The following is a 14,435-nucleotide window of genomic DNA, read 5'->3' as shown; positions in this document are numbered from 1 at the left end:
GAATGAAAGGAAGGCATGAGGGACAACAGTGTGAGGGAGAGGAAGAGCTCCAGGTTGAGGGTCAGGAGAACCAGGCTTCTAATTCAGAGTCCTGACTCTGCCATTTCCTAGCTGGGTGACTTTGGGCAAGTTGCTTCTGCCCTCTGAGCCTCAGTTTCTTTGGCTAGAGAATGAGGGATGGTGGACACTATTCCTAAGGCTCCTTCTGGCTCCCTAAGTAAGATTGTGTATTTAAAGGAGTTTGGTTAATACAAGCCTATGTTTGAATGTTGGTTCAGCCGTTTCCTAGTTCTGTAATTGTTGGCAAGACACTGATTGTCACTGAGCTTTATAGTTTATTCATCTGTAAAATGGAATAATGAGACCTACTGGGTTGTAGGGAGGTTTAAGGTATCTATTGCACATAACATACCACTCCAGAATTTAGAGGCTTGAACCATAATGCTTTATTTTTTCTAATGATTCAATAGGCTTACTGGGCAGCTCTTCTACTTTATGTGATGTTGTTTGGGATGCTAGGATGTCTGGAAGGTCCAAAATGGCCTCATTTCACATGGGTGGATTTGGTGCTGGATGTCATGGACAGAGGAGCTTGGCAGGCTACAGTCTATGGGGTCACACAGAGTCGGACACGACTGAATGACTAGCCAGGAGTTCAGCTGGAGCTTTCGGCCAGGACATATCAGTCAGGAGACAATCATTTGAACCTATGAGGTTTAATATAAAGAATTATTAACTGTACTAGGCGATTGAGTCATGAGAGTTTGGCTAGTAAGAAGCAAGAAATCTAAGCATACAGGGGCTGCAGTTATAAGGAGCAGCCCCTACCTCTAGACCTAAGGGAGCGCACCCAAGGAAGTGGACCCCAATGCCAAGATCCGGACCTCAGATCCAGGGAAAACTAGGGAGACCTGTTTGTGAAGACGTGTCTCCACCTCAAAACCACCCGAGGGGGATACTGGAAACTGCTAACCACTGTGCACTGCAGGAGAAAAGCCTTGGCAACACAGGAGAAGTTCTGGAGAAACTGTGGGTGCTGCAGGAGTCTGCCAGGAGGAACCTGGAGCCAGGAAGGAAAGCCCCTTCCTCTTGCGCTTTCTCTCCATCACCCTCTACTGACAAAGCTCAATCTTGTTCCAGTAAACAAAGGAAGGTATTTAGAGGGCCCCTCTAAATTTTCACAGAGCAGGCCATGGCAGGTGAATCTGGAGCTGACAGACAATGCATTGATAACTGGAGTCCAGGGGCTTGCTTCTCCTCCATATGAGCCTTTCTCATATAGCTGCTTGGTGGCTGGGTTCTAAGAAGGAAGGTAGGGAGCAGAAGCAGCCAGGCCTCTTTAGGATTGAGCTCAGAAGTTCACTTCCACCATATTCTACTGGCCAGAGCAGTCACAGGGCCAGCTCAGGCTCAAGGGGAGGGGAAGTAGACTCCACCTTGTTCTGGCTTATATGTGGACAGAAGAACAGAACGGCCAAGTCTTCTTGTGGACACCAGACCCCACAGTATGCCTTCTGGTCACAACAATTCATGTCCCTTCCACAAACATCATATGCTAACTCCTGCAAAGATCCCCCCAAATTTCATCCAATTTCATCCAACATCAGCTGGAAATTCAGGATCTCACTGGTTGGATTAGATCCATTAACACATGAGACTCTTGGGATATGGTTCTTTTATTGTAGCTCCTCCAATATTATCTACCTCAGGCTGAAGTCTTTTGAATTAAATGACAATTATTTATGTCCACCACACCTATCATGCAATCACCATTGCATTCAGTTATTACAGAATCCTAAATCCCTGGGAAGGAGGTGTTACAATCCCAGAGCAGAGTCCAGAGTCACTTCCCCAAAAGGTCAGAACAGAAAAGGCCCTTTGTAGAGCTTCTGGGGTAGGATAGCCACAATCTGCACTTCTGTTTAGAAAGAGGAAAAATTTGACACAGTGAGAAGTCCCTGATTCATAACAGTTCTAAGTACAGTCAGGCACTCATTGCTAATTCCTCCTGTTGCAGAGACTGGGAGTGTATCTGATTAGTGCTTAATTTTGCTCCCTGGAATTGGTTCTCCTCTGCCCTTGTCTCTATCCTTTGGAATCTTGGCCTCACCTTTTGTACCATCCTTTCTTTTCCATGAGAAACAGCCCATGTGTTCTTAGCCTGCTTCTTGTCTGTTGGAGGTTAGGAGCCCAGGGGCCTCTTTTCACCTTGAATGGTTTCTGTTCCTTGGAGTTAGATCTGCTATAATTCTTTAAAAAATTTTGTAAGGTGTGAGGTGGGGCTCAGGGCCTCAGGACTTGAAGCTCTTACAGAAGTTGAGTATACAATGTCAGTCCTGTTTGGTCCCTTGAGCTGGTAGCTGGACGGCAAGTACATCACCTCCAGAGGTGTGGGGGTGTCCCTGGGTTCCCCCAGGTGGCACCTGGACAACCTCCCAAGGTTATTACAGACTCCTTGCTAAGTCCCTGGGAAGGAGGTGTTACAATCCCAGAGCAGAGTCCAGAGTCACTTCCCCAAAAGGTCAGAACTGAAAAGGCCCTTGTAGAGCCTGTGGGCAGGCCTCAAGTTTTAAATATTGATTTTTATGGCATATAGTTGTTTTACAATGTTGTATTAGCTTCTAGGGAAGAGGAAAATGAATCAGCCACACGTAATACACACATGCATGTCGTCCCTTTTAGATTTCCCTCCCATTTAGGACGTTGCAGTGCATGGAGTGGGGTTCCCTGTGCTATACAGTATGTTCCCATCAGCTGGCTATTTTATACACAGTATCAATAGTGTATATGTGTCAATCCGATCTCTCAGCTCCTCCCATCCAACCCCTTTCCCCCTTGGAAGCCATTCATTTGTTGTCTACATCTGTGTCTCTATTTCTGCTTTGCAAATAAGATTATCTATACCACTTTTTTAGATCCACATGTATGCATTGATATACAATATTTGTTTTTCTCTTTTGGGCTTACTTCACTCTGTATGACAGTCTTTAGGTTCATCCTAAAAGACAATGCTGTTAAAGTCCTACACTCAATATGCCAGCAAATTTGGAAAACTCAGCAGTGGCCACAGGTCTGGAAAAGGTCAGTTTTCATTCCAGTCCCAAAGAAAGGCAATGCCAAAATATGTTCAAATTACCGCACAGTTGCACTGATCTCACACACCTGTGAAGTAATGCTCAAAATTCTCCAAGCTAAGCCTCAACAGTATGTGAACTGTGAACTTCTAGATGTTTAAGCTGGATTTAGAAAAGGCAGAGGAACCAGAGATCAAATTGCCAACATCCACTGGATCATAGAAAAAGCAAAAGAATTTCAGAAAAACATCTACTTCTGCTTCATTGACTATGCCAAAGCCTTTGACTCTGTGAATCACAACAAACTATGGAAAATTCTTAAAGAGATGGGAATACCAGACAGCCGTACCTGCCTCCTGAGAAATCTGTATGCAGGTCAAGCAGCAACAGCTAGAACGGGATATGGAACAATGGACTGGTTCCAAGTTGGGAAAGGAGTACGTCAAGGCTGTATATTGTCACCCTGCTCATTTAACTTCTATGCAGAGTACATCATGCAAAATGCTGGGCTGGAAGAAGCACAAGCTGGAATCAAGATTGCTGGGAGAAATATCAATAACCTCAGATATGCAGATGATACAACCCTTATGGCAGAAAGCGAAGAGGAACTAAAGAGCCTCTTGATAAAAGTGAAAGAGGAGAGTGAAAAAGTTGGCTTAAAACTCAACATTCAAAAAATGAAGATCATGGCATCTAGTCCCATCACTTCATGGGAAATAGATGGGGAAACAATGGAAACAGTGACAGATTTTACTTCTTGGTCTCTAAAATCACTGCAGATGGTGACTACAGCCATGAAATTAAAAGATAGTTGCTCCTTGGAAGAAAAGCTATGACCAACCTAGACAGCATATTAAAAAGCAGAGACATTACTTTGCCAACAAAGGTCCATCTAGTCAAAGCTATGGTTTTTCCAGTAGTCATGTATGGATGTGAGAGTTGGGCCATTAAGAAAGCTGAGCACTGAAGAATTGATTCTTTTGAACTGTGGTATTGGAGAAGACTCTTGAGAGTCCCTTGGACTGCAAGGAGATCCAACCAGTCAATCCAAAAGGAATTCACTCCTGAATATTCATTGGAAAGACTGATGCTGAAGTTGAAGCTCCAATACTTTGGCCACCTGATGCGAAGAACTGGCTCATTGGAAAAGACCCTGATGTTGGGGAAGATTGAAGGCAGGAGGAGAACGGGAAGACAGAGGATGAGATAGTTGGATGGCATTACTGACTCGATGGACATGAGTTTGAGCAAGCTCTCGGAGTTGGTGATGGACAGGGAGGCCTGGTGTGCTGCAGTCCATGGGGTTGCAAAGAGTCGGATATGACTGAGAAACTGAACTGAAAGGCCCATCCATGCCTCTAGAAATGACCCAATTTTGTTCCTTTTTATGGCTGAGTAATATTCCATGATATATTTGTGCTGTATCTTTATCCATGTCCCTGTTGGTGGGCATCTAGGCTGTTTCCATGTTCTGGCTATTATAAACAGTGCTGCTATGGATACTGAGGTGCGTGTGTCATTTTGAGCTGCTGTTTTCTCTGGTTATATGCCCAGTGGTGGGATTGCTAGGTCATATGGTAGCTCTATTTTTAATTTTGTTAAGGGGCCTCCATATTGTTTTCTATAGTGTCTGTATCAACTTACATTCCCACCAACAGTATAGGAGGGTTCCCTTTTCTCTACCTCCTGTCCAGCATTTATTGTTTGTAGATTTTTAAATGATGGCCTTTCTGACCCGTTTGAGGTGATACCTCATTACAGGTTTGATTTGCATTTCTCTAATGATTAATAATGTTGAGCATCTTTCCATGTGTTTTTGTTGGCCATATGTATGTCTTCTTTGGAGAAATGTCCATGTGGATCTTCCGCCCATTTTTTAATTGGGTTGTCTATTTTTTTTATATTGAACTGTATGGGCTGCTTATATGTTTTGGAGATTAATTCTTTGTTAGTGCTTCGTCTGCAAATATTTTCTCCTATTCCGAGGGTTGGCTTTTCATTTTGTTTATGGTTTCCTTTGCTGTGCAAAAGCCAGCTCTCAGTTAAGAGGTGTTCAGGGCTCCCAAGTCAGAGCAGGGGAGTGATGAGAGACACTGAGAGATGGGTCACAGCCAGATTCACAGGACTGGCACGTCATGGTCGAAAGTCTTGACTTCATCCACTGTCAGATCTGTGTTTTGGAAAGATGCCTCTGGCTGCCGCACAGTGTAGACTGGAAGGGAAGACCAGCAGGTCTCCAACCAAGATGGTGGCGGCCAAAATGCGGATGGTAGCAGCAGCAGAGAGAGGAAAAAGATGGATGAGAGGAATACTTAGGAGGTACAAAGGAGAGCACTTAGGGGTTATTTGGTTTTGAAGGGGAGAGTTCAGGCCTGGACAGATCATAGAGGCTCAGATTTGGGCAGCTGTGATGATGATCTTGACAGGTGAGGTAGGAGGAGACCCCACTGGAGGGAATGAGGAATAGTCAGTTCATCTCGAAGGTCTGTTGGGTTGGAAGAGTCTCCAAGACAGCCAAGTGGAGAGGTCTTGGAGGAACTGGGGCTAGTGTGTCTGAAGCTGGGGAGTGAGGTCAGGGCAGGGGAGAGCCACGGGGATTTGGGCTGAAGGATTTGAACCTGGGAGGATGTTAACCGTGGTGGTAACGGAAGGCAAGGGGTGGAGGTAATTGCCCAGGGAGTGTGCTCAGAGTGGTGAGGGAAGGGCCCTGAGGCATTTTCATGCTTGAGGGTGAGTTTGCCTGGGTGAGGGAAGTGAGCCAGGGAAGAGCTGAGAGCCTGGCCTGCAGAGCAAGGAAGTGAAAGGCCAGAGACTCAGAGTTCAAGAGAGGGGAAGGGGGTGAGGGTGATGGAAGCAGAAGGGGCTTGGGTGAGGAGCCAAGGAACCCTAGACTCCAGGAGGGAGTGAGGAAGGTTCTGGGTCCTCCAGGGAGAGTGTGGTAAGCTGGGTAGAAAGGTCAGGGCCTGAGGAAGGACCAGCACTGGGCTCTGGGATAAGGCAAGGCAAAGGCAGACAAGGAGAGGGCCAGTGGGAGGGAAGTGGGCGACACAGGAGAGGGGTTACTACAGGCCTGGTGCTTCCAGAATGGGGCTGGGGCTCCTCAAGGTCTTTCTCCTAAGACCCCCCCCAGACACTTCCTGAACAGAGGACATGCAAGGTCAGGCCACACAGGGGGCAGGGGAGCCATCTTAGTCTCCGGATGGAAGCTCTGAGGTATGTGGGGGTGAGGGCAGCAAGTGGGGCAGTTGGGAGAGTCAGTAGCCAGTACCCCTTTACCAGCTACAGGGCTTTGCGGGGAGGCTGTTCCAGGTGCTGGGGAGGGGTGTGGAAGGGGGAGGGGCCAGTGTCAAGGGTCTCATCTCCCCTTGTTTGGTGGGCAGCAGTGGGGATGAGGTGGGGTGGGGTCTGGGCTGACACAGGGTGGCCCCCTGAGGTGGCTGTTGGCACTTGTGACTGTTACTGCTGTGGTGCATTGTGTGGTGGAGGTGGGGCAGCAGCGTGAAGGTGTGCCCAGCAAGCACGGTGGGTGGGAAGGGAGCTAAAAGTGTGCACACAAGTGTGTGCACACACACACACTAACACACATACATAGCCTTCCAGCGGATTCCTGTGCCCTCCTTTGGGTCCCTCCAAAACCAGTCAGAGGAATAAGTCCCCAGCTACCCCAGACCCAGAGGTGAGACTGAGGAAGGTCAGCACTGCCTGGCCAGGGGGAGGCCGGCATTGTTCGGGGACAGGCCCTGCAGGAGCACAGGCTGAGGGCAGGCCAGAAGCACTCCAGTCCTCAGGCCTTCTCCCTGGGCTGGGGTGCTCACCAGTCGGTGCGTGGGGCTCACTCCCAGAAAGCCAGACATCACAGCACAGAAAGCGGGTCCATCGGTTTATTAGAGAAACGTCGGGGACAAGAGGCCAGAGAGTCAGGGGACATGGGAAGGAGCGCTCTTCTTCCTGGGCGAGGCCAGAGGCCAAGACAGCGGAGGGGAGGAGTCCCTCCCCAGGCTGCATCCCCTTCAGGTGCGACAAGATGAGCAGAGCAGAGGCTGAAGGGAAGGAGGGCGTGGTGTATTCTCAGAACACGAGGGGGCCAGCTACCGAGGCGCTGCTGTTCTCAGCCAGCAGTGGCGGCGGTGGCACTTCTGGCAGGCCGAGGGGCCTCTCTGGCTCTCCCTGGGGGCCGCCTAGCATCTCCCCAGGCTGCAGGAACCCCCTCCGCAGGTGGTGTTGAGCTGGCCGCAGGGCGCGCACAGGCCGGTGCTCACCGCCAGGTTCCCGCTGCAGGGGGCGCTGCAGACGCTGCCCGTCACTGGCCGGGAGCCCGACACGCAGAGGTCTCCGCAGACGACCCCGCCGCGGGAGCTGCTGACACCTGCGGGGATGAGGGCTGTGTCAGGAGGCCTGCTAGTGGCCACCGCATCTGGCCACCTTCCTCTGGCCTCTCTTATCTGTTCAGCCCTCCCAGGAAGGACACAAAGGGCCTTCAGTTGGTGTTCTGAAGGTGTGGACGGAAACTTAGCCTGCAAATCAGGAGCCCTGGCTTCTGGCCCTGGATCTCCTTTGTGGCCTTGGGCAAGTCCCTTCCTTGCTCTGGGCCTTAGTGTCCTCACTATACAAGGTGAGGGTTGTACTGTGTGACATCTGAGGTCCCTTCCTGCGGTGATCTTTTTCCGATCTCATTCATACTGTGAGGTTCTTCCTGTTAGCTAACCTCAGTCTCTCCTACTGTATGACTAACCTACTCCCATTTACTGAGGGAATTCTTTGAAACACTCCTCCTGGTATCTCTATACACTCATAGCCAGGACACTCTTATTGCCCAGTCTAGAATTTTCCTATTCATGGCTCAGAATACTTACAGACATTCACAGCTCCAACGCCTTCACACAGCCTGAGTGGGGAAAAGGTGAATAAGGGAAAGAGAAAACAGGTTAGAATAAGATCCTCAAGTTTCCTCTGGGTGCCAGGATGGGTCAAATGGGCTATTTCTGGCCTATATTTATGCCCTTGTGTTAACATTTATAAAGTGATGTTCTGGCAGTTGCAGCAATGCCAGGGCACACTATTTAGCAAACAGAGTATATATTGAATTTTATCCTCACTTGCCCCTCAGTTGGCTGCTTTTGTGCAGTGCACAGCTGGAGCAACAATACCTGGCATACCTGGCTGGGCTCAGGTTTAGGAAGAGGAAGTTTCTTTTGGGGAGTCACATGAGGCCAGGATCAGAGTTTGGCCAGCATCTCCACACTAGGGCAGGATGACTGCCAAGAAACCTGGCAGGGAGTGGATCTTGCAAGAGCTGAGGATGGAATAATTTGAGGATGTTCTGAACTGGGAGGCAGGGCACCTAGGTTCTAAATCTAGGAAGGCCCTGGGCTCTCTGGGACTCTGGACATTGCAGTGGCCCTGGCCCTCATTTCCTCTCTGTATGCTATTGACCGTATTCTAGTCCTTCGAGATACAGGTTTCAAAGAGCTCAGAGTCTGGCTTGGGACCAGTTCTTAGGACTGAGACTAGGATGAGGAAAAATCAGAAGTGGGCAGACCTATGCAAGTGGAACTCATGCGGCAACCGAGATGACCCTTACCTCTGCTCCTCGCCCTCCAGCAGGCGCCTGTAGGTGGCGATCTCGATGTCCAGGCCCAGCTTGGAGTTCATCACCTCCTGGTACTCCTTGAGCAGGCAGGCCATGTCCTGCTTGGCCTTCTGCAGAGCCTCCTCCAGCCCGGCCAGCTTGCAGCGGGCATCGTTAAGGGCCACCTCGCCCTGCTGCTCAGCCTGGGTCACTGCGGCCTCCAGCTTGGAGTTCTAAGGGCCCAGGAGAGAATAAGGTGGGTTATGGCCTCTGGGTCTCTGTGTCCATTTCCTGGATGTGTCCAGTCTCTCCACCCAGATGAGATCACCCCAGGAACAGACCTCTCCATGGCCATAACCAAGGACTCAAGTCATCCAGATGGGCTGGAGAGTGAATGGTGAGATCCAGCTGGGCACACACACTGCTGGTGGGACCCTGGGTGGGCCTCAAACACTCCTTACCTGGCACTTGGCATTCTCAACCTCTGCTGTCAGCCTCTGGATCACGCGGTTCAGCTCATTGATCTCCTCCTTGGTGCGGCGTAGGGTCTCCCCGTGCCGGATCACCGTGGCCTTGATCTCCTCACACTGGAGGAAAGCAGAAAGGCTCGTGAAGCTCAGCATATGACATTCCACCCACTCAGGACAACGTGGATGATTTGCAGGTGTACAGTGCTCAGCCTGTGCAACCATACATGGCAACTCAGTCCTGCCACTGTAACCTGAGAACCATCTGCCCTTCTGTTATCATCTCTAGGGATCAGAATCCCTGGAAAAAAAGAAGGTTTTTCTAATTATATATACCTCAAGTCCCTACCACTGCTGCGTCTAGGAGGCAGGTGTCCTGGAGCACTCACCTTGCTGCGGTACCAGCTCTCGGCCTCGGCCCGGCTGCGGCTGGCGATGTCATCATACTGGGCCTTGATCTCAGCCACAATGCAGTCCATGTTCAGGTCCCGGCTGTTGTCCATCTTGACGATGACTGAGGTGTCCGAGATGTTGGCTTGAAGAACACGGATCTCCTGTGGATCGGGAGTCAGGAAAGACGAAGTATAAGCAAGTTATCTGAGCTTTTCCTCACCCGCCAATGGCTGTAATCTCTTAGGTCCATCTGGAGCCAAAGTCTCGTTTGGAGTAGACAATTACCTGATGAAATTGCATCACTTTCCATACAGATAGGAAATCCCATTTAGAAAAAAGTGCAATTATGTCTCAAATGTTTGCTTTGGGGATTTTTCAGGCCCCTGTAAATCTTGTCCCTGCAGCCAGCATGTTGGGGACACTTCCTTGGGGTCCAGGCCCCTGTGTGGAGACCCATTTCTTGTTCTCATGGACCATCCACAGGCTCCTGGCTGCCAGAGAAAATCTGAGCTAGAGAAAATGCGGTCAAGGTGTTTGCCTGGGCTTTGGTTTCCCAAGGCACAGCTGTTCTAGAGGTCGTCACCCTTACTAATTCCGTGCCCCTTACTAATTCTATCCCGTTTTGCTTCTCCATTCCTCTGCCTAACCCTTCAGTCTCATCCTGTATTTCTGCATCAGTCGGCCAGTGGGAGGGCTGGACAGGGGCTCAGGAATGCCCACCAGGACCAAGAACCCTCTCACCTCTTCATACAACCGCCGCAGGAAATCGATCTCCTGGATCAGGGCCTCTGAGTTGGCCTCCAGGTCCGACTTGCGGACGTAGGCGCAGTCCACATCCTGTGTGGGGTTCAAGGGGCCGTGAGATTCAAGGTCACTCTGTGGGCTTGGCTGCAGCGTCACAGGACAGAGAGGACAGGGTGGCCAGGGGCTCAGGGAGGGGCTTGGCTCACGCACTTACCTTCTTTAGAGCCACAAACTCGTTCTCCGCTGTGGCCCGAAGAGCAACTTCTTCTTCATACCTGAGGGGTATGGGGAAAACAGGGCCCCTTCTGAGCAACTCTAAACTTGACCATGAAGCATGTAAGCAAACAAGCCTGATTCCTAGCTCCCCCCTCCACTCGTTTCCCCACCTCCAGAAGAAATGGGGTGGGACCAGGGAGGAATCAGGTGGTTGGTCCAGGCCTCCTGGGATACACGGGACTATTGAAACACCCACCTTCACATCACCTCTGGGCTCCTCGGTGGGGTGGGGGTGGAGGCGGGGCCGGGGCAGGATCTAGAAGCTGTGTGTGTGCATGTGCGTGTGTGTGGCTGGGGCTGGGAGGTGCCTTCTTTTCTCACCCAGGTCTGCATTTCCCTTTCCTCTGACTCCTCCCCTTGCCCCTGGCTACAGGTGGTAGGAGCTCCCCTCTGTCATCCTCCTCCTGGCTCAGCCAAGAGATGTGGAGCCTGCTGCTTCCTCCTGCTCTGTGGGCAGAGCCAGAGGCAGGGAGCACGGTGGCCTGGCAGCACCCAGTGTGTGCCTTCGTATTCCGTGTCACTCTTTGTCATCGGAGGTCTCTGTCTGTGACTCTGCCATCTCTGCCTACCAGGGGACTGCAAGCCCCACAAAAACACGAGCTGGGTCTATCATTCACCCCTGGATTGCTATCACCCTGTCCAGATCTGCCTGGTGCCTGGTAGGTGCTCAGAAAGTGTTAGCTGAGTGAAGGGGTGAACTTCAAAAGAAGGTCCAGGACTTTGAAAGCTAGACTCAAAAGGATCAGCAATGTTAGTTTTTCTGGGGTCCTAAGAGAAGAATCTATGGGTAGAAGAAAGGGAGAGAACATCATTTCCCTGACCTGCTGGTAGGAAGTCAGGCTGAGCTCCATCCCCAGGGGGCCAGGACCCACCCATGGAACCCATGTGCCTCGAGGAGGGGCAGAGGGCATAGGCTCTTCCTGATCATCAGGCAGAGACCCAGCCACAGGTCTGGATGCTCCCCTGTGCCTGGAGCCACCTTCAAGCCCTTCCCGGAGCCGGTGCCTTCCCACACTCACTTCTTTTTGTAGCCCTCCAGCACCTCCTGCACGTGGTTGAGCTCCGAGGACAGCCTTCCACTGTCAGCCTCCACGCACTCGGCCTCCCGCCTCAGTGTCTCGATGTAGCCCTCGAACAGGGGCTCAAGGTTGCTCTCGCAGCACTGGCGGTTCTGGAAGAACTGCAGCTTGGTCTCCAGCAGTTTGTTCTGCTGCTCCAGGAAGCGCACCTGCCGCACAGAGGCAGAGCCTGAGAACCTCTTCTTGTAGGACCAGAGGGCAGGAGGCAGGAGGGTCCCAGCACCAAGACCCAGGATCCCTAACTCTCTGACCCAGAGTCCTCAGAAGCATATGTCCCCTCTCTTTAAACCATGTTAGGGCTTCAGTGGCTCTCCTGGAATTTCTTCCTTGGAGCTAATGTCAGTCTCTTCTAAGGCAGTATACCTACTGTCATGGAAAGCACTAAAGCCATGCAGAGTCCAGACCCTGCTGCTCTTGTTAATAATGTGTCCTTGGGCCCAGCACTTAACCCTTGTCCTGAGTGCCTGCCTTGCTGAGAGTTTAATGAGCCCTGTTGCAGAAAAGCACACGAATGCAGAATGTCTGCTATTCCAAGACAGGTGTAACTGTCAGCGTGCGAATGAACAGGTCAACCTTTTTAGAAAAACCAGCTGTAAAAGTTACCAAATAAAGTATGTGCCAATAATCAAAATCCTACGACAACAATGCAATTAGAATAATAGTCACCTGGACTATTAGTGCAGGGGTGTGGTGTGTGCCAACCCCCTTGTTTTACAGATGAGGAAGTTTTATAGGATTGAGAGGTTCCGTAACTGCCTGAGATCTCATAGTGGCAGAAGAATTCCAACTTTGATCTTCTGCCCTGCGGGGTGGGGGTGGGATGGGGGGAGCTTGCTTCTCTTACTACAATAATTGCTGACAATTGTGCCCAAGAGAAATTTCACATCCATTCTTCTTCCATGAGGTTGGCCCACCACCCCATTCAGATCCTTTTCTGTAATAACTTTGCCACATTCCTGTAAGTTCTTTCTTGCGCTACTGTTGGTCTCTCATGCTCTTAAGAGCTCCAGATCCTTTTGGCCCTTCCTGGTGGGTATCTCTGTAGCATGAATTCTCAGAAGTTTGGCTCTGGATAACCTTCGCTGGCCCCAGAACTTTTTCCTCAATGAAGCCTTCTCCCCTGGCCCCTCGAACCACTGCCTCAGGGCAGTTGCCTGGATTCAGTGGAGAAGACTTGAGCTGGACACTGACATCTGCAGATGGTTTCAACCAGACCGCATACTACCTTCCTCTCCACAAGGCCAAGGAGAGTGGGGACCAAGTCTGTTGCTCACCCCTGGATCCCAGGCACAGAGGCATGGACAAGCCACTCTGGGCCCTGCTCAGTGGCCAAGTAACCACTGTTATATCAAGGGCTCTGTGTGAACCAGGAGATTCCTTCTGGGCAGTCTTCCAGTATCGCAGTCACCAGCCCTGCTTGGACACGGGGAGTACCTCCTTGCTAAGTAAGCAGCTGCTGGTCCTCAAATGCATTGAACACCCACACAGCAGCCCTTTGCTCACAAGATGTTATCTCTCAGCACTAAAGTTTCTCCCCTTAGTTCTGCTTCTGTGTTTTCCGTTTGTCTCCCCCATTAGACGAGGCAGCTTCTGAGCATATTCTTGTCTTTCTGTCTGTGTTCAAGAGGCATGACTTCCTCTCCTTTTGGCCTGAGGGTTTCTGTGGGCATGTCTCTGCCTCCTTCCTCAGTGCCCAGCTGGGGTTCTGAGCATGGGTGGGATTCAGGAAAGGCATGATCAAGGAGACTCACCTTGTCGATGAAGGCAGCGAACCTGTTATTGAGACACTTGATCTGCTCCTTCTCCTCTTGCTTCACGCACTGCGCATTGGGGTCTATCTCCAGGTTGAGGGGCGTGAGGAGGCTCTCATTGACTGACACGGTGGTGATGCAGGGAGGGCTGGGGCCACACACACCCCCGGAGCGGTACCCGAAGCTGCGGCCGCAGGACCCGGCGCGGAAGCCCCCGCAGACGCTGCGGCTGCCGAAGCCCCCGGTGAGGCCGCGGTAGCAGGAGATGCCGCGATAGGGGGCGGCCGTGATGCAGCAGCGGCCGGGCCGGGGTCCGCAGGCGGAGACGCAGCTGAAGGCGCGACTGCCGAATCCAGAGCCCACAGTGCTGAAGCCACAGGTCATGTTGGAGACCGGGAGGTGTCTGGACAGTGGAGAAGCTGGCAGAGGACTGAGCCAAAGGCCTATGCTCCCTGAGCTGTGGCAGGCCCTTTTATGCACCAGGGTAGCTGGCAGTAAAAGGGGCAGCAAAGAGACAACAGCTGCATTTTATTGGCTTGGCATCACCCTGGCCTCTTAAGAGCCAACTGTTTGCCTATTCAGTAAAGCTGTGTCAACAATCTCGGCCTCAGGCCTGTTTCATCTTCAAAGCCGTTTACGAGCTTCCTCTCCCCCTCCCATTGCTACTGGAAGTGGAGACCTCCTAGAAGTATCTAGTTGGACTCCATGCTCTGAGTGCAGGCGATAGTTGCAGTGACCTGGGGTAGAGCCTGGTCCCCAAATCCTTTTCTGGAAGGCACAGGGCTGGACCATGGGCCCTGGACCTACGACCTGGCCTTGGGGTAGAGTGGTTGGCCTGTCCCATGAGGGGGTTGGCTTGTCCCGAGCAACCTCTCGTTATGGGCCTCTTTGCCTTTATCTCTTAAAGTATGTCCCATCCTTCACCGTCAAAATGAGCTTCTCTTAAGCTGTTCCTACCCAGAGCCTATTCCGTGATGGGGGTTGTGGGAGAGATTTGGGAGAGAGCATGACCCCTGCACTTTGGATATTCCTAGGAGGGCAGGAGCCATGGGGCATCCACTGGGACATGGGAGAACCTGAGT

General features: G+C 51.3%; 1 protein-coding gene across 1 annotated transcript; it reads right to left on the bottom strand.

Moving 5' to 3' along the window:
- LOC102185436 (keratin, type II microfibrillar, component 7C) lies at positions 6,940 to 13,793 on the bottom strand. Its single transcript, XM_018047727.1, has 9 exons — positions 13,354 to 13,793; positions 11,543 to 11,751; positions 10,462 to 10,522; positions 10,245 to 10,340; positions 9,500 to 9,664; positions 9,105 to 9,230; positions 8,656 to 8,876; positions 7,928 to 7,959; positions 6,940 to 7,440 (listed from the first exon to the last, which is right to left on the bottom strand). Exons 1-9 carry the CDS (start codon positions 13,735 to 13,737, stop codon positions 7,253 to 7,255), a joined length of 1,482 nt encoding a protein of 493 aa, XP_017903216.1. The 5' UTR covers positions 13,738 to 13,793; the 3' UTR covers positions 6,940 to 7,252.

This window comes from Capra hircus, chromosome 5 (assembly GCF_001704415.2).
Source record: "Capra hircus breed San Clemente chromosome 5, ASM170441v1, whole genome shotgun sequence".
NCBI lineage: Eukaryota > Metazoa > Chordata > Mammalia > Artiodactyla > Bovidae > Capra > Capra hircus.
Note: the sequence above shows the minus strand (reverse complement) of the source record. Positions and strands in the feature narration are given on the sequence as shown.